This window comes from Mustelus asterias, chromosome 13 (assembly GCF_964213995.1).
Source record: "Mustelus asterias chromosome 13, sMusAst1.hap1.1, whole genome shotgun sequence".
NCBI classification, from domain to species: domain Eukaryota; kingdom Metazoa; phylum Chordata; class Chondrichthyes; order Carcharhiniformes; family Triakidae; genus Mustelus; species Mustelus asterias.
The window spans coordinates 32,628,792-32,656,543 of NC_135813.1; the positions used below are offsets into that span (position 1 = coordinate 32,628,792).

Here is a 27,752-nt window from a genome sequence, read left to right on the forward strand (position 1 = left end):
GAGCAGAAGGCCAATTGGCCCATCAAGACACTCCGAAAGAGCATCTTACGTAGGCCCACTCCAATTCACTATGCCTGTAACCCTGTGCATTTACCTTGGCTACAAATCTTTTGAATGGGGCAATTTAGCATGGACAATCCCCACAACATGCACATCTATGGACTGTGGAAGGAAACCCATCCAGACATGGAGAGAATGTGCAAACTCCACACAGAGAGACACGCAAGAACAGAATCGAATCCGGGTCCCTGGTGTTGTGAGGCATCAGTGCTAACCACTGTGCTACCGTGCCACTCTCATGATTTTTCAGTGCTTATAACATAATACTCATAGATTCCCTACAGTGCAGAAAGAGGCCATTCAGCCCATCGAGTCTTCACCAACAATAATTCCACCCCAGGCCCATCCCCACACATTTACCCCACTAATCCCCCTAACCTACACATCCCAGGACACTAAGGGGCAATTTAGCATGGCCAGTCCACCTAACCTGCGCACCTTTGGAGTGTGAGAGGAAACCGGAGCACCCACGCAGACATGGGGAGAATGTGCAGACTCCACACAGACAATGACCCAAGCCGGGAATCGAACCTAGGTCCCTGGAGCTATGAGGCAGCAGTGCTAACCACTATGCCACCATGCCGTCCATATGGGAGGATTCCAGGCATGTTTGCTGATATTAAATAGAGAAAAAGGTGGATATTTCTAAATTTCACAGTTTGTAAGGTCAATATCGCGAACTTTGACTCATGCATTATGAAGAAAATGTTTTTGAAAGATTCCCTTAGAAAGGATGAATTTAGGATATCAAGGTACCTTAAATATCAATCTGGGAATTTTTTTCCAAGTTGTTCCCAATCATGTACGACAATGGTCAGATGGATGCAGAAATTATCCAAATTATCCAGTTTCTACTCGAAACTCCAACACAGGATGGTATTTCTGCTCACCACACCAGTCATCCTTGCAATCTCCTTGAATGAGACAAGCAATGTCATGTAGTGATGCATTGCGAGTCCATGATTCAAGATTCTTCTTCTCGCGTCCTCTGCCCAAAGGCAAGTCCAACCCACAGCACCACAATCTCCACCACGGACCAGACAAGGAGGCAGGCCCCACATCCGCCCCAGCCGGAATGGAGATCAAAACCTGCACTGTTCGCTGAAATCTTATTCACACCGGCGATCTAACTGACAGAGACAACCTATTCCCCAAGAAGTCCAAGTGCTGTAGCCACAGACATGCACTTTGTAACCTCTAGCTTTGGATAGTGGTGGGAGCGGCTCCAATTTCTTTCCACCATATGATTGACCAGGACACTTCCCTGCTCTTATTGATTACTGGTGGCATGGTGGCACAGTGGTGAGCACTACTGCCTTACCCGGGTTCGATTCCCGGCTTGGGTCGCTGTCTGTGCGGAGTCTGTACGTTCTCCCCGTGTCTGCGTGGTTTCCTCCGTGTGCTCCAGTTTCCTCCCATAGTCCGAAAGCTGTGCTGATTAGGTGCATTGGCTGTGCTAAGTTCTACCTCAGTGTACCCGAACAGGCACCGGAGTGTAGCGACTAGGGGATTTTCACAGTAACATCATTGCAGTGTTAATGTAAGCCTACTTGTGACATTAATAAATAAACTTAAAACTTACCATTGGCGTATGTTGCATACATTTTCAATTAATACCTGTTTGGCCACATTCTTAATGCATCTTCCTTGACCATCAAGTCTTCGAGTTGAACTTAAAGTTAAATCTTCCATCTCAGAGGCAGAGGTGCTGCCCATTGCACTGTAAGACCTCCAGTTAAAGACCATTTTCACATGCAATTGTGAACAACTAGCAGATAAGAGGCTTCTTTCCTGTCTAACCGGGCCAGAATTAAATCTATACCACTGAGGTTTGAACATGTAGAGTCATAAAGGTTTACAGCATGGAAACAGGCCCTTCAGCCCAACTTGTCCATGCCGCCCCTTTTTTTAACCCCTAAACTGGTCCCAATTGCCCGCATTTGGCCTTTATTCCTCTATACCCATCTTACCCATGTAACTGTCTAAACACTTTTCAAAAGACAAAATTGTACCTGCCTCTACTACTACCTCTGACATCTTGTGCCCGAGAATTGATAGGTTATTTCTTACCCACTTTGCTGTCCTTTCTCAACTGGTCATTCATAAATGGAGTAATGCAATTAAAATGCAAAACCAACATCTTGATTCAATAATCAATAATTTGCATAGTTCTAAGACTGAGGGTAAGTCTGATGTCCTTCTGTAATGTGGCAGTGTTAGTAAAAATGAATCCCAATCTGAAATGCTTTGTTAGACCCGGCTGCATGTTGTGCACATGCTATAATGATGTGAGCTTGAATCTGGAAACCAGCATCTTTTACACAACACACGACCTACTGATTGATTCTTATTTTCTCTATTTTCCAGAGAGGTCGCTCAGTTTAGTTTAAATGGGACACTATCTCTGAAAGTGGCAGGCAGAGTAATTTGATGCAATGATACCAAACAGTGTCATCTCCAAGCTTTGGATCCTTTGCCTCTTCCGCCTCCGCTGCATACTTGGAGCAGGAACTCTCATTACTCAGGTGGCTTGGCCGATGTGGTGGCTCCCTTGGGTGCTTTCTTTCATTCTTTGAAAACAATGCGTGAGTGTGCTCGCATGCACACATACTCAAACTTCCTTGGGGACTTTTCCTGCCCTCTTGTCTTAGGGAGCTTGTGTCTGGGTGCTCGCTTGCGGACAACTGACTTATTAAAAAAACACTGTGCAATACCAATGGACAAAAAGTTTACTGGCAGTACTGCACCTTTAAAAGTTATGAATGGTTTGTAGAGATCTTTGACAATATCAGCCAATATGATTACAGGGAGCTGGCACTGAACCATATGTGAGAATAAGCATAGCCTCATTTGTAAGTTTCTCGGGTAATTTGTTTGAGATTGCCACTATGCTGATAATAAATTCAAATATTCACATTATCTAGGTCAAGTGAGTTACAATGATATCACGACTGGAGAAAACAGGTTATTTATAGCAATGACATATTTATTAAGCACAGGAGGTGACACTTACGTGTGTGTTACTACGTGTTTTTATTTTTGGACATGTGATATCAGACTCAGATGCTTCATTGCATATTAACATGTTAATGTTTACTATAGATTCCTGGCAGACTTTACATTCAGATTCAGGTATTATTACTCAGTGTTTGGCTGGTAAGGATAACAAAATGAGCACCAAGTCCTTGGACTGTGGAGCAGGGAGGGGGAAATCATCTCGCATCCTTGCTGCTGATCGCTCTTCACCGATTTCTGACAGAAAGCGCACATGTATATACGTCACAGATTAGGAATCATCAGAAATAGGAGCAGGTGTAGGCCATTCAGCCCATCAATCCTGATTTAAACTCTATTTGTTAGTGTCACAAGTAGGCTTACATTAACACTGCAATGAAGTTACTGAGAAAATCCCCTAGTCGCCTCATTACAGCTCCTTTTCAGGTACACTGAGGGAGAATTTAGCACGGCCAATGCACCTAACCAGCACGTCTTTCGGACTGTGAGAGGAAACCAGAGCACCTGGAGGAAACCCATGCAGACACTGGGAGGACGTACAGACTCCACACAGACAGCCGGGAATCGAACTTGGGTTCGTGGTGCGGTGAGGCAGCAGTGCTAACCACTGTGCCACTGATATACGATCATTGCTGATCTCCTTTTGCCCTTAATTCCACTTTCTTGCTTGCACACCTTCGCACCACTGACCCCCCCCGCTCCCCCCGACCCCCCACCTCCCCTCCACGCATAGTCCTTGATTCCCTTGGCAATCAAAAATCTGTCTAACCTGGCCTTGAATACATTCACTTAGTTGCTGTCTACGGATGAGAATCCCAAAGGCTTTCTGAAGGAAGCAATCCCTCCTCATCTCCCTCTTACAGAATCCATACAGTGCAGAAGGAGGCCATTCAGCCCATCAAGTCAGCACCGACCACAATCCCACCCAGGCTCCATCCCTGTAATTCCATACATTTACCCCGCTAACCCCTCTAACCTACACATCCTGGGAGACAAACAGACAATTTAGCATGGCCAATGCACCTAACCTGCACATCTTTGGACTGTAGGAGGAAACCAGAGCACCCGGAGGAAACCTACGCAGACACGGGGAGAATGTGCAAACTCCACATAGACAGTGACCCAGGGCCGGGAATCGAACCCAGGTCCCTGGAGCTGTGAGGCAGCAGTGCTAACCGCTGTGCCACTGTGCCCCCCCCTGATATACGATCATTGCTGATCTCCTTTTGCCCTTAAGTCCACTTCCTTGCTTGCCCACCTCCGCGCCACTCCCCTCCAAGTTACCCTCCTTTTCATTGTTGGGGGCTGCTCTTAAATGGGAGACTCCTTATTTTTAAACTGTGTCTCCAGTTCTAGATTCCCCATGAGAGGAAACATCATCTCAGCATCTACCCTGTCAAGCCCCCTCAGAACGTCATCCGATGTTTCAATAAAATCACCTATCATTTTTCTGAACTCCAGTGAGTTATAGGCCCAACCTACTCAATCTTTCCTCATTAGACAACCCTTTTATCCCAGGAATTGATCTCGTGAGTCTTCTCTGAAATGCTTCCAATGTGAGTATATCCCTCTTTGAATAAGGAGACCATGGACGAGAATGTGAACTCATTAGCTGCAGGCGCATATGGCTGCAAGCTCTCGCGAGAGGGCCATATCGGGGTCAGTGCAGGCAAGGTCTCTTCTGCGCCCCCCCCCCCCCACTGACAACGTAATCAGGCTCACACCCAGAAAGGGCATGAATCTAATTTGCATGAATTAAAATTAATTTAACTGTCAGCCGCAAGGACTGCTCCTACCATCCCCGCCCCCCCTTGCCAGCCCCCACCTCCCCCCGGCGTGATGTCACACCAGTGCGATTCATTAATGGTCTCATAAATGAAAACCAGTTGAAGTGACCACGCTGAGGGTGCAGAGTGTCTGGAGGCCTTGAGAGCTGATGGCCAAGGCTGGACATTACCCCTGAGCAGAGGGTAGTGTCTTTGGGCACTGAAGTGGGCACTGCCAGGGTAGTTACCCTCCTTTTCATTGGGGGGCGGTGGGGGCTCACCTTATGCGTGGTGGTGGTGGGGGGCAGAAGTGTGCATGCTGATGCCAGCATGGGGGCAGGGGAAGAGAGAGTGCACCCCAATACTTCCGTGTGGGTGGAGGTTCCTCCACCCACAGGGTTGGTGGGGGTGGGGGGTGGGGGGGGGTCGGGGTTGTGGGGGGTGGCTGGGAGGAAGTCTATTATTTTTGCTGATTGAGGCGTGTCCCTTTGCGGGTCTCTACTGCTCCCTATATTTATGCACAACCTTGCCTTGCAAGATAGGGGGAAAGAATGTCAGTGAATGTGTTGCAATGTGTTTGAAAGATGCACTTTACGTAGCTGAATAGCTCAAGGTATGTAGAGGCAGCAAGATGTGGGTGTAAGGCTGGCAGCATTGCTAATTATTTGAAGGGTGATGAAACATCTGAAAGTTTGACAGGCATCCCAATTGCTGTTTGGTGAGTGATTGGGCAAGAAGGGCATTGAGCAGAGTGAGAGGTTGCTGGTGCACTCGCTAGGAGTTATTCCTTGAGAATACAGGAACTGATCTTGACCATCCAGGGGAGATCATTAAATGTTTTGCACCACTTCCGACAGGTCCTCCGGATCAGACGCCAGGACATGACCTCCCTGGTCACCTGTTCCCATTCCCCTGGAGGTTCTCCTGACTCCCCGTGGAAAAATGATGCCTCTCCTCCTTTCAAACTCCATCTTTTAGGTGTCGAGAGCCGCATCCAAAAACCTGGAAGCCTTCTCTCTCTGGCTGATTTCTCCATATGCCGTCATTTACCTTTTAACAAAGCCTTCCTGAATCTGCTCAAGCAGGTCCTGCAGCATGAACATAGCTCCACTTTAAGAAAAGCAGGTTCAACCGTGAGACATGCAAGTCACACATGAATCAGGGTTTCTGTTAAACATGCAGCCTGTCAGCAGTGTGTTTCATTGTGGGTTGCATGCTGGAAGTGTGTAGCTGAGCGGGCAGCGTGGTCTTTGTGTGCAGTCTCACGTGATGGGGAATGCATGCGGGATAGTCGTGCTTCGTAATCTCTGCATGCATCTCAGGCCTGACCCAACTTTTCGCTTTTTAAAAATTCCTTCGTGGGACAGGGGCGTCGCTAGGCCAGTATTTATTACCCATCCCTAGTTGCCCTTGAGAAGGTGGTGGTGAGCTGCCTTCTTGAATCGCTGCAGTCCATGTGCTGTGGGTCGACCTACAATGCCGTTCGGGAGGGAATTTCAGGATTTTGACCCAACGACTGCGAAGGAACGGCGATATATTTCCAAGTCAGGACGGTGAGTGGCTTGGAGGGGAACTTGCAGGTGGTGGTGTTCCCAAGTATCTGCTGTCCTTGTCCTTCTGGATGGAAGTGGTTGTGGGTTTGGAAGGTGCTGTCTAAGGATCTTTAGTGAATTTCTCCAGTGCATCTTGTAGATAGTACACACTGTTGCTACTGAGCGTCGATGGTGGAGGGAGTGGATGTTTGTGAATGTGATGCCAATCACAGCCACTGAGATTCTTCCCTCAAGCTTGCAGGACAAGGTTGTGCATATATGCAGGCGGCAGTAGAAAAAGGGGCAGACATGCTGGCATCTCCTCGTGCCTTTTTTGGTGCAATGGTTCTCTCCACTTTTTAAGAGATGAAAGAGAGAAGAAAAGAGATTAAGTTCTCAGAAGCAACAATAATTCAGCTGCTGAACCTGAGATTTGTCTTTGGAAAAAGCCTCCCACTTATTTTGCAGCAGGTCCATTGAACGTGGACATTGGGCGGCACGGAGGCACTGTGGTTAGCACTGCTGCTTCACAGCACCAGGGACCCGGGTTTGATTCCCGGCTTGGGTCACTGTCTGTGTGGAACTTGCACATTCTCTCCGTGTCTGCATGGGTTTCCTCCGGGTGCTCCGGTGTCCCTCCCACATTCTGAAAGACGTTCTGGTTAGGTGCATTGACCCGAACAGGTGCCGGACTGTGGCAACTAGGGGAATTACAAAGTAACTTCATTGCAGTATTAATGTAAGCCGTACTTGTGACAAATAAATGAAAAGAGCAAATACACGTCCAGTGCAAGTTGTCCTTGAATCAGCGAGCAGTGGTAATGCATCACCGCATCTCTGTGCGGAAGGAAGACTTTTTAATTTTGTCGCGAAATCCCTGACTTTGCGAGGAAGTTCCATCTCCTTGTGAATGGTACCTCCTAGGTGTAAACACTTTGTTCAAACTTCCAGAAATAGCGCTACGGTTATTATCACTGGTGCGTTTATGTGAACTGTGAAGTTGTTGGAAACAATTTTACACGCTGCAAAGTTACGGGCTTTGCCGCTTTACAACTTCCAGAACGTTTGATTGAACATTTTTTTTATTCGTAACGGTCGGTCAGCCACAGTGTTCACGTTAAATTGCAATGTTTGACAAACATTTCTGAGGCCCATTGATAACGGACTTTTACTGTGCCTCGAGCTCGTACACAATCCAGCTCAGGACAGGAGCCAAAGAAAGCATTCTGTACCTGTATTGCATGAGGTCACCCTCAGTAATTTGCCAAAAACAGTTAGTAAAATGCTGAACTGATTTTATTTGCAGAGGAAACTATAAACGCAACATGGTGCAATTAGTAGAACATACTGTACCTGTTAGATAATAGTTATGTATTGTGGCTATAATATTCATTAGCTATGGTACATAATATCCTTGCTGTACTCTGATGACCAGATGCAACTGAATAATATACTTACCTTTTTATTAACTGCTCGATATAATTTTCTGGGACTATTAATTCTTAAGAGAGATAAGTTACTTATTTCCTTCCTTTTCATCACTTTTAGGTCTCCCCGATCTACCTCAAAGCATAGAACAGGTCACCAGGTCCCATGTGGTATCTTTCCTTAGAAACCCTCTTTGGCTTTCTGCTGGGAAACATAGGGGAGCAGTTCATGCTGATCCTAACTGATATCAGGGTGAACTATGAGGAAGGATTAGAGAGAAACCCAAGCTTTTTCAACTGGTAAGAAGAAAGTCGAGGAGGGAGCCTCATCAAATTATATTAACAACATTAAATAGCAGGGATGGATCACAGGATTGTTCCAGGGCAGAAGGAGGCCATTTGGCCCATTGTATCTGCAGCAGCTCTCTGAATGAAGAGAGATTGAACAGTTTAGGCCAATACTCTCTGGAATTTAGAAGAATGGGGGGAGATTAAATTGAAGTATACAAGGTGATAAAATAGATATGGAGTGGATGCTTCCTCTTGTGGGGCATTCTAGGATGAGAGGTCAGAGTCTTAGGATAAGGTGTAGCAAATTTAACTCACCTGATGAAGGAGCAGTGCTCCGAAAGCTCCTGCTACCAAATAAACGTGTTGGACTTTAACCTGGTGTTGTGAGACTACTTACTGTGCCGACCCCAGTCCAACACCAGCAACTCCACATCATAGCAAATTTAAAACAGAGTTGAGGAGAAACTACTTTTCTCAAAGGGTTGTGAATCTGTGGAATTCGCTACCCCAAAGTGTGGTGGATGATGGGATAGTGAGTAAATTTAAGGAGGAGTTGGACAGATTTTTAATTGGTAATGGGTTGAAGGGTTATGGGAAGAAAACAGGAAAATGGGGATCAGGAGCATAACAGCCATGATCAAATGGCAGAGCAGACTCAATGGGCCGAATGGCCTAATTCTGCTCCAAAATCTTATGAACGTATGAACTGATAAATGAGCAATTCACTGAATGCCATTCTCCCGCCTTCTCCCTGTGACCCTGCACATTCTTCCTTTTCAGATAAATCTAAGTCCCTTCTGAGTTCAGAGGAGATTCACCAGATTGATTCCGGGGATGACAGGGTTGACGTATGAGGAGAGATTAAACAGTTTGGCTTATATTTGCTGGAGTTTAGGAGGATGTGAGGGGATCTGATCGAGATATATAACATTTTAAAAGGGATTGATACAGTAAATGTAGACCAAATGTTTCCTCTTATAGAACATAGAACATAGAACAGTACAGCACAGAACAGGCCCTTCGGCCCACGATGTGCCGACCTTCATCTGAAACCAAGATCAAGCTATCCCACTCCCTACCATCCTGGTGTGCTCCATGTGCCTATCCAATAACCGCTTAAATGTTCCTAAAGTGTCTGACTCCACTATCACTGCAGGCAGTCCATTCCACACCCCAACCACTCTCTGCGTGAAGAACCTACCTCTGATATCCTTCCTATATCTCCCACCATGAACCCTATAGTTATGCCCCCTCGTAATAGCTCCATCCACCCGAGGAAATAGTCTTTGAACGTTCACTCGATCTATCCCCTTCATCATTTTATAAACCTCTATTAAGTCTCCCCTCAATCTCCTCCGCTCCAGAGAGAACAGCCCTAGCTCCCTCAACCTTTCCTCATAAGACCGACACTCCAAACCAGGCAGCATCCTGGTAAATCTCCTCTGCACTCTTTCCAGCGCTTCCACATCCTTCTTATAGTGAGGTGACCAGAACTGCACGCAATATTCCAAATGCGGTCTCACCAAGGTCCTGTACAGTTGCAGCATAACCCCACGGCTCTTAAACTCCAACCCCCTGTTAATAAAAGCTAACACACTATATGCCTCCTTCACAGCTCTATCCACTTGAGTGGCAACCTTTAGAGATCTGTGGATATGGACCCCAAGATCTCTCTGTTCCTCCACAGTCTTCAGAACCCTACCTTTGACCCTGTAATCCACATTTAAATTAGTCCTACCAAAATGAATCACCTCACATTTATCAGGGTTAAACTCCATTTGCCATTTTTCAGCCCAGCTTTGCATCCTATCTATGTCTCTTTGCAGCCTACAACACCCCTCCACCTCATCCACTACTCCACCAATCTTGGTGTCATCAGCAAATTTACTGATCCACCCTTCAGCCCCCTCCTCTAAGTCATTAATAAAAATCACAAAGAGCAGAGGACCAAGCACCGATCCCTGCGGCACTCCGCTAGCAACCTGCCTCCAGTCCGAAAATTTTCCATCCACCACCACCCTCTGTCTTCGATCAGACAGCCAGTTACCTATCCAATCGGCCAACTTTCCCTCTATCCCACACCTCCTTACTTTCATCATAAGCCAACCATGGGGGACCTTATCAAACGCCTTACTAAAATCCATGTATATGACATCAACCGCCCTACCTTCATCAACACACCTAGTTACCTCCTCAAAAAATTCTATCAAATTTGTGAGGCACGATTTGCCCTTCACAAATCCGTGCTGACTATCCCGGATTAATCCGCATCTTTCTAAATGGTCGTAAATCCCATCCCTAAGGACCTTTTCCATCAATTTACCAACCACCGAAGTCAGACTAACCGGTCTATAATTACCAGGGTCATTTCTATTCCCTTTCTTAAACAGAGGAACAACATTTGCCACTCTCCAGTCCTCTGGCACCATCCCCGTGGACAGCGAGGACCCAAAGGTTATGGGGCAATCTAGAACAAGAAATCACAGGTATAGGCTGACAGAGGGAGATTTAAAACTGAGATGAGGAGGAACTACTTCTTGCGGAGGGTGATGAATTTGTTGAACTCTCTGCCCCATCGCACGGTGGAACCTGCATCCTTCAATGGTGTCAAAGAGGAGATAGATATATTTCCAATAAAAAAGGGATATGGGGATCAGGTGGGGAGGTGGATTTGAGACCAGGGAGAGATCAGCCATGATTTGATTGAATGGCGGAGCAGGCTCGAAGGGCTGAATTTGCTTACTTCTGCTCCTAACTCCAATGTTCCAATGAATTCTCCAAATGAACCTGCCTCCACCACACTCAGGCAGTGCATTCCAAACCTTAACCACGTACTGTGTGATTTTCTTTTCCTCACCTCACTTTGCACCAATTGCTTTACATCTCTTCCCTCTTGCTATCGATCCTTTCATGAGGGAGAACAATTTCTCCTCATCCACTCTACCCAAACACCCACATGATTTTGAATACCGCTGTCAAGTTTCCTCTCAGCCTTCTTCTCTCCAAGGAAAACAGCCCCAACTTCTCGCAATTTATCTTCATGACTGTCATCCCTCATCCCTGGAACCGTTTCCATGAATCTTTTCTGCATTCTCTCCAATACTTTCATATTCTTCCTAAAGCACAGCAGCCAGATCTGGATATAATACTCTTGCTGAAGCGTTTGTTATAAGTTCAACAGAACCCCCTTGCTCTTGTACTCTATGCCCCTATTAATAAAACTGAGGACGTGGTGTGCTTTAATAACTGTACACTCAACCTGCCCTGCTACTTGTAAAGACTTAATGCACATATACACCCAGATCCCTCTGTCCCAGCACCCTCTTTAGAATTGTACACTTTATTTTATAACGTTCCTCCATGTTCTTCTACCAAAATCGCAAAGGGACCTTGGCGTGTTTGTCCATAGAGCTCTGAAAGCGGAAAGACAGGTTAATAGAATGGTGAAAAAGGCATATGGACTTTATTAATCGGGGTATAGATTACAAGTGCAGAGAGGTCATGATGGAGTTGTATAAAACTTTGGTGAGGCCACAGCTGGAGTACTGTGTGCAGTTCTGGTCGCCACATTATAGGAAGGACGTGAACGCACTGTAAGGGGTGCAGAGGAGATTCACCAGGGTGTTGCCTGGGATGGAACATTTAAGCTATAAAGAGAGGTTGGATAGGCTTGAGTTGTTTTCTCTGGAGCAGAGAAGACTGAGGGGTAACTTGATTGAGGTGTTCAAGATTATGAGGGGCATGGACAAGGTGGATAGGGAACAGCTGTTCCCCTTAGTTGAAGGGTCAGTTATGAGGGAACACAAATTAAAAGTGAGGGGTGGGAGGTTTGGGGGGATTTGAGGAAAAAGTTCTTTACCAAGAGGGTGGTGATAGTCTGGAATGCGCTGCCTGGGAGGGTGGTGGAGGCGGGTTGTCTCACATCCTTTAAAAAGTATCTGGATGAGTACTTGGCACCCCATAACATTCAAGGCTATGGGCCAAGTACTGGCAAGTGGGATTAGGTGGGCGGGTCAGGGCTTTTCATGCATTGGTGCAGACTCGATGGGCCGAAGGGCCTCTTCTGCACTGCAGTATTCCATGACGCTGTGATTCTGTGAAAATGATTCACTTCACATTTCCACATATTGTACATCATCTGCCACCTGTCCACCCATTTCACCAACTTGTCCATGTCCATTTGAAGCTCTACACTATCCTCCTCACAGTTCATAATGTTTCCAAGTTTCACATCATCCGCAAACTTTGAACTGAGTCCTGTACACCAAGGTCTAGGTCATATATATTCACCAGGGAAAGTGAGGCTCCTGTAAAGATGCATTTCATAGACTTCATTAAAGAACACAAAAGGTATTTATCTAAAAGGAATTGTACGCAGCCTCATGAGCTGTAGCTAGCTCCCAAGATGTCTCTGCCTAGGAGCCCTTCTCACCATGGGGTGACTCCACACTCTGAGTCTCAATTGGTCACCCAGGCCAGGTGACCCTTACTCTGCTGTGTTGCCCTTAAAGGGATAATCACCACAGTTCCTAACACTGGCCTTCAGAGAACTCCAAGCTGAAAAATATCCATTAACCACTACTCTTTGTTTCCTATCTCTCAACCAGTTTTGTATCCATGTTCCTGCTGTCCCTTTTATTCCATGAGTTATAACTTTCCTCACAACTCTGTTTTGCTGCACTCTATCAAATGCCTTTTGGAAGTCCATGTACACCACATCAACAGCATTGCCCTCACCAACACTCCCTCTTGTTAGCTCTTCAACTCCAGCAAGTAAGTTAAGCACAATTTTTCCTTAATGAATCCATGCTGACTTTCCTTACTTGACACGTATTGGCCCATGTGACGATTAATTTTGTCTCAAATGTTTGTTTCTGGAAGTTTCCCCATCACCAAAGTTAAACTGACTGCCCTGTAGTTGCTGGGCTGATGATTACACCCCTTTTTGAGCAAAGATGTAGGCCGGGATTTTCCAGCCGCACTCGCCCCAAGATCAGAAAATCCTGCCCGAGATGAACAGACCTGTCTCGATTCCTGTGGCAGATGGGATGGGAAACTTTTGCTCGTAACGTTTGCAATTCTTCTATGTTCTGGGACACCACTCAGGTGGACAGAGTGGTGAAGAAGGCATGCTTGGTTTCATCGGTCAGAACATTGAATACAGAAGTTGGAATGTCTTGTTGAAGTTGTACAAGACATTGGTAAGGCCACACTTGGAATACTGTGTACAGTTCTGGTCACCCTATTATAGAAAGGATATTATTAAACTAGAAAGAATGCAGAAAAGATTTACTAGGATGCTACCGGTACTTGATGGATTGAGTTATAAGGAGAGGCTGGATAGACTGGGACTTTTTTCTCTGGAGCATAGGAGGCTTATAGTGATCTTATAGAGGTCTATAAAATAATGAGGGGCACAGATCAGCTAGATAGTCAATATCTTTTCCCAAAGGTAGGGGAGTCTAAAACTAGAGGGCATAGGTTTAAGGTGAGAGGGGAGAGATATAAATGTGTCCAGAGGAGCAATTTTTTCACACAGAGGGTGGTGAGTGACTGGAACAAGCTGCCAGAGGTAGTAGTAGAGACAGGTACAAGTTTGTCTTTTAAAAAGCATTTAGATAGTTACATGGGTACAATGGATGTAGAGGGATATGGGCCAAATGCGGGAAATTGGGATTAGCTTAGGGGTTTTTTTTTAAAAATGGCGACATGGGCAAGTTGGGCCGAAGGGCCTGTTTCCATGCAGTAAACCTCTATGACTCTATGACCACCCCTGCGTCTAAGGAAGACTGAAAAATTCTAGTCAGTACCACTGAAGGCAAATTGAACATTCCTTCAAAGAAAGCAAGTAAAATAGTATCAAAAGACATGAAAGGCAATGTGTGAAAATTATATTAAAAAAATTAAAGAACAACTTGAGTCAAAGAGTGATAAATATTTGGAAGGCAAAAAAATGAGAGGCAATAATATTTTGGGCTATTCAAAATATATTTCAGTCATGAGTTGGGGGATACTAGGATGCAAATTCTGAAGGGCTGAATGGCCATTTTTCATTCCTGACATTTCTTATGATCTGAGCTTTCCCTTTGAGAAGTGTCTCAGGACACTAAGGGACAATTTAGCATGGCCAATCAACCTAAACTACACATCATTGGACTGTAGGAGGAAACCGGAGCACCCAGAGGAAACCCACGCAGACACGAGGAGAATGTACAAACTCCACACAGACAGTGACCCAAACTGGGAATTGAACCCGGATCCTTAGAGCTGTGAGGCAGCAGTGCTAACCACTGTGCCACCGTGCCTCTTACTCTGTGCGTGAGTTTGGTGGTTTTTGAAGGAGTCCAGCTTGACACCTGACAAGACTCAATGTACACTGAGCTAAATCATGATGTAGCATCACAAGTCTCTGTCCCGACGTGCTGTAATGTTGCTGCTGGCCGCTGATTGATCAGTACCTCTCTGAAGCTGAGGTTTTCTATCCCTGAGGGGCAATTAAATGTCTGTGGGGTGGGCTCTCCCATTGACTTTGTGGGCCATGGGGCAGGAAATCCATTGTCTTCAGCCTGATGTTAAGGGAACCTCCGCTTAGGATGTTAAATGTCCACTCTCTTGTCTTTGATACCATTGCCTGCAGCTTCCTGTCCTCACCAAGATTATGTCAACTGTTGAAAGATATTAGTATGGAATTTTCTTTCTTAATTGAGCCACCAAGTTTGAAAAGAAAAAGATGAGATGAGCTGATTAGGAAGTGGTCACACCAATCCCTACTGTTGAAACTCTGAAAGCCAGAGGAGAAACGAAAGAATGAGGAAGGATAAGGTTTGAGTTCTGTAACAAGTCCTCAGAGGCAGAAATCCCTTCACCACAATCCCTTTATTCACAATTCCAACAGCAGTACCCAGAATGCTATCAGTCAGCAGTCTACCTTCGGGAGTGTCAGAGGAACTGACACTCCCGGTTAAATACAAGGAAAAAAACTCCCTGATTGGCCCATCAATTGACTCCCTAATCTTTTAGTGTCCAACCAAATAAACAAAATCGAATTAACTTAGGGACAACTCCAAAGGGGCGGCTCCCTAAAAGGAGGAGAACCGCCCAAAACAAAAGACAAAGCGGAAAGGAAACTTAAAACATCAAATTAAAATGTGATTAAAGGGGTCAATAATACACCCCCATCCCTGGGGTGCCCAGCGGCATGGAAGGCATTAACGGTGCCCTCGGACACTGCATGCTCCCTTTCCAGGGACACCCGAATGCAACTGCGGGGGAGGGGCAGAAAGTCAGGTTGGACGATCCCCTTGCTCGCCCGCTGCCTGGACCTGTAGATGGTTCGTCTTGTCAGGCCCAGGAGCAGGTTCACGAGGAGGTCCTCATTCCCCGCCCCCCTCCGCGCCAGGTGCCCGTAGATCAGGAGCGTGGGGCTGAAGTACAAACAAAACATCAGTAAAAGGTTTTTGAGGAAACTGAAGGTTGTGCAGCCTATTAAAACATAATGTAGACATGGTCCACGGACTCCACAAGGTTGCAAAAAGGGCGCACTTGGGAGCCCGTGAACCGGTACAACCTACGGTTGTATAGTACTGCTGGGTGCAGCACCCTCCACCCCAGGTCCCCAAGATAGTGGGGGAGATCCCTCCGTAGAGGGACTTCCACTGGGGACCTCCGCCGTCCGGCGGCAACAGGGCCCGCCAAGGTGTATCCGGGCAATGTGCGAGGACGCAGTAGTGGAAGGTGTGCACCAGCAGCCCGTACAGGAAACGCCTCCATGTGGTGGCAAAGGGCACGGAGAGCATTTCAACAAGGTGGCTCAAGCTGTGGGGCACCTGACCCGGGAGTGGGGGGAGGGGGGGACGGTCTGGGTTTGGGGCCAATGTGAAATTCCGTCTGAGCAGGGGAACGCTCGGGCGGGATCCCAACACACAGTTGCACCTCCTCGAGACCACGTGTGCCCTCGGGTCCGAGCACGACCATCCTAAGGTCTTGGATGGCTTTGGCCGCGCTCCAGACGGCCAGCCCCGCGCACTTAGCCAGCACATGGGGGTTCATCCAGCCCACTCCTCCACCACCCAGCACGTCCCCGATCTTGGTCACCCCGGCGTCCATGGCCCTCCTCTCCACCAGCCACCTGAAGTTATATGGTTGGCGGAGCGGATTCCTGAGCAATGGCTCTCACACGATAGCCGCTTCTCCTGACGGGGGAGAGCTGCGGCGCGAGGCGACCGTGTTCCAGACTTTGAGAAGGTCCTGGTAAAAGGTGGGCAATACCAGCAAGGGGGTTCCGAAGATTCCCACTCCTTAATCAGGGAGTTCATATTCCAATAAGCCAACCTCAATGGCCTGATTGAAGTCATTACAAGTTCCTGGGAAAGAAAGAAGTAAAGTTGGGGACAGTGCACTGATTTCAACACTGTGAGGGTGAAAGATTCACCTATTCATATTTGCATTGGTCCTTCCTAAGGACTGTACTATATTCTAAAAGGACCAACATTCATTTACCACAAAGGGGCAAGCCAATGATCAAGCACCAGATATTTACTGTATTGGTTACATGCTCATAAATATCTGAGTCACATTAATTTCTCTTAATAATTCATCAGATGAAATATTTATCTTCTGAATATTCAGACCCAGGACTCCACACTTCAAGTGACTTCATATAGGGGTGGGCGACATTTCCTGTAGACTCGCAATTATCTCCACCAAGCATTTCTGATTGATGCAAAGAACATCATGTGCTTGGTTCTCGAATCTTTATTCTAAGTAGGCCCTCAAAAGCACTGAAAGATTTTTTTTATTCATTCATGGGACACGGGTGTCACTGGCTGGCCAGCATTTATTGCCCATCCCTAGTTGCCTGAGAGCAGTTGAGAATCAACCACATTACCATGGCTCCAGAGCCACAGGTAGGCCAGATCAGGTAAGGATTTCCTTCCCAAACAGACATTAGAGAACAGATGGATTTTTCCTGATAATCAAGAATGGCTTCATGGTCATCAGTAGATTCTTAATTCCAGATTTGTTTTTATTGAATTCAATTCCACTATCTGCCGTGGTGGGATTCGAACCCAGGTCCCCAGAACATTAGCTGAGTTTCTGGATCAATAGTTTAGTGATAATATCTAGCGATAATTATCTAGCGATAATGGGCCATTGCCTCCCGTATGTGTTCACAGTTAGATTCAATTGTAATAATTGGAGCACTCTGATTTCCAAAGGACATAGCTTGTATTAAACCAGAATGTGTCACTTTATATCTGCTAATTCTGAGTGGAATGTTGGAGTACAGTGATAGCCAGAATAGGAGAACAAGATCATATGCGGAAGACCAGAGTAGATATGAGATCCAATTAAAAATGCTCCTGTTTGTTTACACTGGGAATCTGGAATGTATGATACAGAGACTCAGTCACTTGGTTCATGGCATTCGGCTGAGTTGTTGTTTAGTGTTTGAGAATTCAGCATCTCGGGTTCATTCCCAATAATTGCTGTTTTAATGGGGAATGCCCTTTCTGCGCAAGCCAGTGATTTTAGTTTATTTGATACAGCAATAATCCCGAGCTGCCCGAGGGACCTTGATGGAATTCTAATGTGATCAAATTTACCTCCAAAAAAACATTGCTGTGTTATAAGTGCAACAAATAATTCTGAAAGGCAAACCAGGCTAAAAATAATAATTAGAAAAGGAGGGCACGACAGAAAGCCACAACACAAGGCCAGTTCCAGTCATGCTGAATTTCACAGCCCTGGAAACAGGGGGTCACGATTGCTTTTGTACTGCATAGTGAGAAAGCAAATAAAGTCGAAGAGAGACCGAGGCTGTTGAAACCAAGGGCTATTGAAACAGGGCAAGGGCTCTTGTCATCTTACATTATTATGGCTACATGGCTATTTTTCATGGACAGCTTTCGAATTTGAAGTAACTAAGGGGCCTAACTTGTACTCCCCTAAATATCCACACTCCCCAAACATCCACGTTTAGGGTGACACAGTGGTTAGTGCTGCTGCCTCACAGCACCAGGGATCCAGGTTCAATTCCTGGTTTGGGTCACTGTCTGTGCGGAGTCTGCACGCTCTCCCCTTGTCTGCCCTCCGGGTGCTCCGGTTTCCTCCCACAGTCCGAAAGACATGCTGGTTAGGTGCATTGGCCATGCTAAATTCTCCCTCAGTGTACCCGAACAGGGGTGTGGCGACTGGGGGATTCTAACAGTAACTTCATTGCAGTGTTAATGTAAGCCTACTTGTGACACTAATAAATAAACTTTAAAACTTTAGAAGAAATTAGGATTGCAATTCTCTTCTGCTGTCTTTGTTCCAAAAACCCTCATTAAATAATTTGAGGAAGCAATTGTGTTCAAGGAGGCTCACATTCTTTCACTTGTAGGTAAGTATATCTGCAAACAGAAGTGAATTGAATTGTCTTCAACTTATTCACTTGGATGTTGATCATTTGGCATTTACTTGATTGGTTTTAGTCAGCGCAGAAAATTAACATGAGAGTTATTTTTAAATCTGAGACATCTCAGAGTTTTGCAACACTGGGCATTTTATCATCGCCATGCCTAAACAGATCAAAGACTTTTACATGAGTATGCAAGGACTATATTTAAAATGACCTAGACAAGCAATACTTGTAGTCAATGCTCCATGATTTTTTTTTAACTAGTATACTCGAGCTTTTTTTTTGATTGTACGAAAATTTTCCTTCATATGTATAAACACATTACCTTCCTGAACTTGACATCTGCTTCCAAAGGAAACAGGAAAAGGGGATTTCAGAGCCCCTAGCAAAATAACATTTTGCAGAAACGTACCATTTTGCTTTTCACTTTCCCATCATTGAGGTAAATTTCAAGAAAATATCGCGAAATGTTCGCGTAACCTTTACTCTGTTGACATTAGACCATACAACTAATGACTGATTGTTAGCAGATGGCCTCTGTTTTGAAGTGAAAAGTAACTTGCTTTTTCACAAAAATAGTTGACAAAATGAATTTAATTCTTTTTATAAATCCAGTTCACTCCTTGGCCGACCCAAACTCTCTTTTATTAAACTTACCACCGTCTTGAACGACAATGATTCAGATGGTGAGGGTCCACTGCACCTCACACAGGATAACAATGTACAGCAGGTATGTTTTGGGGGATGGGTGTTCTTTGGACAGTGGTTGGCAGCAGTGGGTATATTTGGAATTTTAAATTTACAGAGTCCCAACAAATGTTTCTGCTCAACAATAATATGCTGCACAAGAGTAGAACAACAATTTGCATAAATTAAAACAGAAAACCTCAGCAGCTCTGACAGCATCTGTGGAGAGAGAACAGAGCCAACGTTTCGAGTGTGGATGACCGTTGGACGCTCTTAGCACCATTCTCAGCCTTTATCATCACCATTTACATTCTCTGTCTTTTCATCTATGCCATTCCAATCATTTACAGCCTCCCAGCCCTTCCCGACCCACAGTATAAACCGTATCCAATTTTGCTTGTCTTCAGCTCTGACAAAGGGTCATCCAAACTTGAAACATTAGCTTGATTCTCTCTCCACTGATGCTGTCAGACCTGCCAAGATTTTCCAGCATTTTCTGTTTTTGTTTCAGATTCCAGCATCTGCAGTATATTGCCTTTAAATTTGTATAAATTGCTGAATTCCTATCTCATTAAATGTTATGTATAAGTGTATCCCTCAGTTTTACCTCTCCAGTTATCCTATGAGTCATTACAATGTATGAAAAGCTGTGTTTCAAAACATCTTACAGCCTTTTATGTTTCTTGGATGTAGGACTTTACGACAAATGTTCTTCATCCCGGGACAGAGGATGGGCTCTTGGGATTCAGTCCGTGAGTGACTCGGGTAACAGGGACCCACGCTTCTTCTTCTCTCTAAAAACAGATAGAGCTCGCAAAATGACCACCGTCATAGCCCACCAGAAATACCATGCTAACCAGTGGGTACACTTGGCAATCACGTACGATGGACATAAAATGAAGCTGTATGTTAATGGAGCCCAAGTGGCCGTGAGCACTGAGCAAGTAGGCGACATCTTCAGCCCCTTGAGCAAAAAGTGCAAGGCACTGATGCTCGGCGGAAATTTCCAGAATCAGAACTATCGCGGCTACCTGGCCGACTTCAGTTTATGGAACGAAGGACGAATTCAGGGGAAAGTAGTGCAAGATATGAAACACCATGCTCAGAAAAATGATGAGCTGGTCCTTCATGACAGCTTTGAGGACGTGGAGATTCACTGGTTAACTGTAAAGGACAGCAAGTACCCTCAAATGGAAGCGAAGCATCATAACGGCTGGTTATCAAATACTAATCTGGAACCCCCTCCTTGTGGTCAAACTGTTTGCGACAACGTCGAGGTCATAACAAGCTACAATAAACTCTTCAACTTTCGCAAGCTGAAGACCGTCCGCTACAGAGTCATCAACGTCTATGACGACGATCACCAAAAGCCAACCGTCACAAGGGAACAAATAGAACTTCAGCACGAGCACTTAAACAATGCCTTTCATAGGTATAACATCACCTGGGATCTTACAATTTTGGATGTTAAAAATTCTTCCCTAAGGAATCGTCTCATTTTGGCCAATTGTGACATCAGTAAAATAGGGAATGGGGGCTGCGACTTGGAATGTGACCACACGCTAACAGGAAATGACGGCGGAGATTGCAAACTACTGCGACGTCCCACTTTGCTAAGGAAGAAAGGAGATGGGGTGTGTGATATGGAATGCAATGTTGAACAGTACGATTTTGATGATGGTGATTGCTGCAATCCAAATGTGACTGATGTAACAAAGACATGTTTTGACCCCAAATCACCCTACAGGTAGTTTTAGTAATCATATTCAATCGTCACTGAATAATTACTGTGAAATGTATATATCTCGAGGCTTAGTTCAAAACAAACGCCTCTGGGGGTAAACAATTTTAAAATAATACTTTTTAAAGTAAGGAAATGGTTCCTTTTTTTTCATCCAATTGTCTATTGTCTTTCCACCGTGAAGTAATTGTTCTAAGTAACTGCGCATGGATTTATTGGGAGATTTAGTTAGCACTTTGTTTCTGGCAAAGATGGCCAAGCGGTCTAGTGTTCTTTTTTCTTGAAGAGCTTGAATGGCTAGGTGGAAAGTCCTGTTGCTAGTTAAGTATAATATTGGTACGCTTTTAGCAGTGCCGTTTCATGCTTTGGCAATCAACACCAATTAAGTGCAACTTTGTTATTCAGTGGACAACACTAATTTGCTTAATTGCTCTCTCGTAACATAAATTCAGCTGGGAGAATTAAAATTTTAATTCGCTTTCCTTGGACATCGGGGGTGAAGTTGGTCCAGGCCAGTAGCACATAATAGGCCCACAGTGAATTGGTAGCTCAGTTCACCATGCCTGATCTTCCTTCCACTTAAGTTTATAGAATGGTAGTTTGAATACTTCCAAGTCAATGGAAGACAAGAATTGGTGCAGTGAAAAATCTGCCAATTCGCCAAGAGCCCATTTCACACTACTAATGTAGACCGACTTCAACACCATAATTGAAAAAATATATATATTTTGAGGAAAGATTATGTTTTAAGACACTGGTGGTAAAGAATGTGGTTTTTAAATTAAGATCACAGGATATTGAATGTGTTCCAATGTAACGTTATTAAGATATTTGAAACCAGTGCAGTCAAATCTTGTGACTAGGGAAATTCTGGAACTTGGCAAAATGGCTTGTAATATCAAGATCATAGAACTTCTATTTGGGTTAGGAAGAAATATTTTAGCAACAAGATATTGACGGACATTTGCTGTTGATAGACTATGCTGGCTTTAGTTTATTACTTCATTCTTATGAACGGTGTGCTGAGGAAATGCAAGGGATTTAAGGATTCATTCTGTGTGCTGGTTTTTAAAAAATGGACACATAAGAGTCTTTCACATCAATTCAGTCAGCTCAGTTGGTAAGGTTGCTGCCTGAGCTGGAAGGTTTTAGACTCAAGCTCCACTCTAGGATCTGAGCTGATCATCTAGATTGACTCTCCGATGTAGCACTGAGGGAGTGCTGTATTGTTGGTGCTGTTATACTTTGGATTAGCCAACAAGCCAAGGCTCTGTATGCAGGTTCTGGTGAGTATTAAAGTTCCAGTTGCTCTATTGCAAGAAGAGAAGAGGTTTTCTAGGTGTTCCCCCTGGCCAATACACCCTTCCAGTCAACAGCGTCAAGAATAGATCCACACTGATCATTCACCACATTGCTGTCAGTGAGATCTTGCTGTGTGCAAAATTACTGTGATGTTTGCGTACTTAATAACTGCGAAAAGAACTAAAATACAATCTGAGATGTATGTATTATAAGAATTATGTAAGTGTAAGTCACTTCTGATTTTAATTTAGAGGAAAGCTAGGGTGGCACAATGGAGGGCGACCTGGTGGCACAGTGGTTAGCAGTGCTGCCTCACAGCGCCAGGGACTCGGGTTCAATTCCAGCATTGAGTGACTGCATGTGTGGAGTGTGCACATTCTCCCCATGTCATCCAAGTGCTCCAGTTTCCTCCCACATTCCAAAGATGTGCATGTTAGGTGGATTAGTCATGCTAAATTGTCTCTTTGTGTCCCAAGATGTATAGGTTTGGGGAACTAGTGGGGCAAATGTTTGAAGTTATAGGGATAGATCTGGGTAAGATGCTCTGTCGGAGAGTCGGTGCATATTTGATGGGCCAAATGACTTCCTTCTGCACTGTAGGGATTCTAGGATTCTCTGAAATTCAAACGTCCAAAGGTTTGAAGAAAATCCCCCAAAAAATACACAGGCTTGGTTTGATTTAAATCTGGCAAGCAATGGATTTTGTTGCCTTCTCTTCAGGTTCAACGTCGTTTCTGAATCTGAAATTGACTCATTTGGACCCTTACTGATTTTCTGGCTGAGTTTGGACTTTTTCTGATTTTGGATGCCATTTTTATCCCTTGCAGCGAGATCCAGCCATTGATATTGTGATGAACGACAATGTCTTTGAAAGTGACTGCATTAATAGGAAGATAAATCCAATCCCTGGAAGGAGGATTCAGATTTTTCAGTGTGCTTAAGCCACCAGTATCTTTGAATTCAGGTTTTATAGGATTCATACCCCATCTTCCTACACAGTGGTCAGACAGCCTTGGCTAAATGTTCAGTTGTCAGTAGGGTCGAGAATGGATGAGAGTCTGAATGGAAGTAGTTTTCCTGAACGGCATCTCTGGATCCTGATGCCTACGGGATGCTCTTCAGTTTTCAAAGGGAGAGTGAGGGGGGTGGCTTGCCTCCAATTAATGGCCTGTTAATCTCCGTGAGCTTGTTAAAAGGCTGGGGAGGGATGGGTAAGAACAGAATTTTTAATTTGGAAAGGTTAAGGTGGAAAATGTCAGGAATTGAGAGATCTTTTACCAGATCGTACGCATTAACATCCAGTTGGCCATATGGCCACTTACCCACATGGTTCAGCTGTTGGTCTATCAAGATGTGTTTTGTTGTGTGGCACAGGTCTAGACGGGGGGTTTTGAGGATTGTCTGTTCTCCCAAAGTATGCTGCTTGAGTCCGTAGTTTCTCAAAACCATTACCCTTTATTTACAACAAGTATTTACACATTTGTGGCAGGAATTTCTGGTCACGCCAAAGGACATTTGGCTTTCTCTCCAAATTTCCCACCCTGCCTGCATTGTTTCCCTGCACGGGCAGGCAAATCCCGGCCTTGGATCACAACACGGGGTTGGAGTTTCTCCTACCTTCCAGATCTCTCTTGCTTCTCAGTCACTTGATCTGGCTGCATTCTGAAATTTCCTGATGTTAACCCTTTGTTCTACAAGGTTCTTTCTGTTCTCTTCGGCAAGGCAGTGGCAGGCCGCTATGTGGCTGTTGGCTGACTTTCTTATTCATGCTCCCCAGGCTGTTCCACTTCCTGGCAATGCCTGGCACCACCAACTGTGCACTGATCTCACCTCGGGTGAAGTTAAGGCATATACATTTCAATGTAATGTTGTATGAGTGATGCAGTTGCCATGTAGGGTTGGGAGATGGGAGGAGTGGAAGGTGGTTAGGTTCTTGACCCCGATTTGAAAAGCAAGAATCCTCGGCCTTGTTTATCACCTTCTTTCTCTTGTTTCTTTCTCAGCTCCAAAAGCTCCTTTAGTCCAATTGGATATGTTGAAAATATAGAGCAACATTTTGGCCCCTTTGTACCTCAAACTTCACATCATGCGGTCACGGTTTTTTTTGTCAATTGGTAGCACTGCTCCTAGCATGGGCCACAGTCTGTGTGGAGTCTACACATTATCTCTGTGTCTGCGTGGATTTCCTCCGGGTGCTCCGGTTTCCTCTCACTCTCCAAAGATGTGCAGCTTAGGTGGATTGGCCGTGATAAATTGCTCCTTAGGGTCAGGGGGACTAGCAAGGTAAATACATGGAGTTACAGGGATAGGGCCTAGGTGGGATTGTTGTCGGTGCAGGCTCGATGGGCTGAATGGCCTCCTTCTGCACTGTAGGGATTCTCTGATTCTATGAAACAGCAACAGACTTGGACAATAACGTGAGATGTCATTTTAGAATATTCAGTCTTTCAGCTTTAGACATCAATAAGTGATCCATTTTCTCTTGAAATATGTTTATAAACATGTCCTTAGACCTAGGTTGTATTCAGTTGTACTATATTAATTGAAACTTTTTCTATTAGTCAGTGAGAAGCGAGTTTATGTCAGTACGTTATAGGGAATCGGTCTCTGTATGGTGCCGAAGGGATTTATTACATTGTTTTGTACGCCGACTATCAAAGGCAAAACATATTCAGATATACAATAGGCCTATCATACTATCAATCTACATGCTACAGAGGTTTATAACAGTATATTTGACTTTTACTTCAGTTGTTTGTTTTGATTTGTTATCAGTTTATGCTCGTGATAATACTGGCATTGAAGATCTACACAAAACCATGGAATATACTTGGGTCCACTTAAAATAATCAGTGATGAGATCAAATCAGCAGAGAACTGACATTTAACAAAGTGCCCTTACACAGCAGTTATGCAGTCATAGCCTCACAAAGAAACATAGAAACTAGAAGCAGAAGTAGGCCATTCTGCCAATCGAGCCTGATCCGCCATTCATTTGGATCATGGTTGATTATTGAATTCAATATCTTGATTCCACTCTTCCCCCTATAATCCATTGATCCCATTAGCCCTGAGAGCTATATCTAATTTATTCTTGAAATCAGGCAACGTTTTGACCTCAACTACTGTAGTGAATTTCATGCATTCACCACCCTCTGGGTGAAGAAATTTCTCCTCACCTCAGTTCTAAAAGGTTTACCCCTTATCCTCAAACAATGACCCCCTAGTTCTGGACTCCCTTCCCCCGCTAGACATTGATGATCTAGTAACAGGGCAAAGTTTCCTCGTCAGCCTCCAGGTAACACTTGTATTGTGAATGTTAGGATTAAAGATTGCAGTTTTCTTGTCTTTTGCCTGATATAGTTATTGGCAATGTCTCACAATCTCAGTAACAATTTATTTAGTTTGCACTGTCAGTTAAATGCAGAGAATTCACAGATTAGAAGAAAAAGAGAAAATATTTTCTTCCCCACATCGTACGCATTAAAACAATAACACCAAATCAATAATACTGTTTATGAACAATCAATAAATATATACATGAATAATATAGATCACATGCTTAATATCTCCAAAGATCATAGAATCCCAACAGTGCAGAAGAAGGCCATTTGGCCCATCAAGTCTGCACCGACCACAATCCCACCCAGGTCCTATCCTATCCCCGTAACCCCACATATTTACCTTCCTAGTCCCCCTGATATTAAGGGGCACTTTATCATGGCCAATCAACCTAACCCTCACATATTTGGACTGTGGGAGGAAACCAGAGCACCCGGAGGAAACACACACAAACACGGGAAGAATGTGCAAACTCCACACACACAGATGTGCAGGTTAGGTGGCATAGCCATGCTAAATTGCCACTTAGTGTCAGGGGAATTAGCAGGGTAAATGTTTGGGGTACGGGAATAAGGCTTGGGTGGGATTATTGTAGGTACAGGTTCGATGGGCCAAATGGCCTCCTTCTGCACTCTAGGGATTCTATGATTCTATGATCTGAAATCGCTGACACATAGATATAAATAAAAGATTGTACTAGCATGAAATGATCACTCATAAATTCACGAGAGAATTTGGGCAAGATTCTCCAGCCTCCCAGCCGTGTCTTTCCCGCCGGCGGGAGGTGGCGTGTTGTTTGTTAGCGGCAGGATTCTCTGGTCCCGCCACAGTCATTAGGAATTCCCATTGACATCACCCCACGCCGGCGGGAGATCCGGCCAGAGAATTCCAGCCTTTATCTTTATCCAGCATGTAGTTGGAGAAGGGGTTCCCAAATTGTAGGTCATGACCCCTAGTGGGGGTCAAGTGACAAGTAATTGGAGTGGTGAGTTCCGAGTCAGCAATGGGGGCTGTGGAATGAAGACTGATCTCACAGCCCTGGAACTGGCTACAAGGCCCCTTGACATGTGTGTGTTTTTTATTTGGAGCAGCCTAATGTAATAAGCTGTGAGGCCCAATAGCTGATAGCAGAGAATGCTCGTACGTGTTCGATTATAATCTTTGTATAGAAGCATAGAAAGAAAGAAACACGGAGCAGGAGGAGGCCATTCTGCCCTTCCAGCCTTCTACTGACGCTTATGGGCATCACGGTGGCACAGTGGCTAGCACTGCTGCCTCACAGCTCCAGGCACACGGGTTCAATTCCAGCCTTGGGTCACTGTCTGTGTGGGAGTTTGCACATTCTCCCCGTGTTTTTGCGGGTTTCCTCCGGATGCTCTGGTTTAAGAACATAAGAACTAGGAGCAGGAGTAGGCTATCTGGCCCCTTGAGCCTGCTCCGTCATTCAATAAGATCATGGCTGATCTTTTTGTGGACTCAGCTCCACTTACCAGCCTGCTCACCATAACCCTTAATTCCTTTACTGTTCAAAAATTTATTTACCCTTGCCTTCCTCCCTCGCTCCAAAGATGTGCGGGTGAAGTTGATTGGCTATGTTAAATTACCCATTAGAGTCATGGGGATCAGAAGGGTAAATACGTGGGGTTAAGGAGATAGGGCCTGGGTGGGATTGTTGTCAGTGCATGCTCGAAGGGCCAAATGGCCTCCTTCTGCACTGTACAAATTCTATGATTCCCCCATTCATTCTGATTATGGCTGATCATTCAACTCAATAGCCTGATATAAAAACATAGCACGTATCCCTGATGTTTGAACTGCCCAAGCCACCCTCCCCTAACCTCAGTCAGTTGCTCTTACCCTAATACCCCCCACTCCATCCCTCTAAGATTAATTCTGGGAGTCCAAACTAGAGGGCATAAGTTTAAGGTGAGAGGGGAAAGATTTAAAAGGGACCTGAGGGGCAACTTTTTCACACAGAGGGTGGTGCGTATTTGGAATGAGCTGCCAGAGGAGGTGGTAGAGGAGGGTACAATTACAACATTTAAAAGGCCTCCTCTGGCAGCTCATTCCATATACGCACCACCCCCCTCTGTGAAAAAGTTGCCCCTCAGGTCTCTTTTAAATCTTTCCCCTTCCCACCTTAAACCGAGGTTAGATTAATAAACTGTCCTCTGGGAGAAATGTGAT

General features: G+C 44.9%; 1 protein-coding gene across 1 annotated transcript in view; it reads left to right on the forward strand.

Moving 5' to 3' along the window:
* The window catches only part of pappaa (pregnancy-associated plasma protein A, pappalysin 1a), a 285,790-nt gene that overhangs the window by 16,948 nt on the left and 241,090 nt on the right, over positions 1-27,752 (forward strand). Inside the window, exon 2 of the mRNA XM_078227597.1 lies at positions 19,874-20,927. Coding sequence (XP_078083723.1) covers positions 19,874-20,927 — 1,054 coding nt within the window. The remainder of the gene's footprint in view (positions 1-19,873; positions 20,928-27,752) is intronic.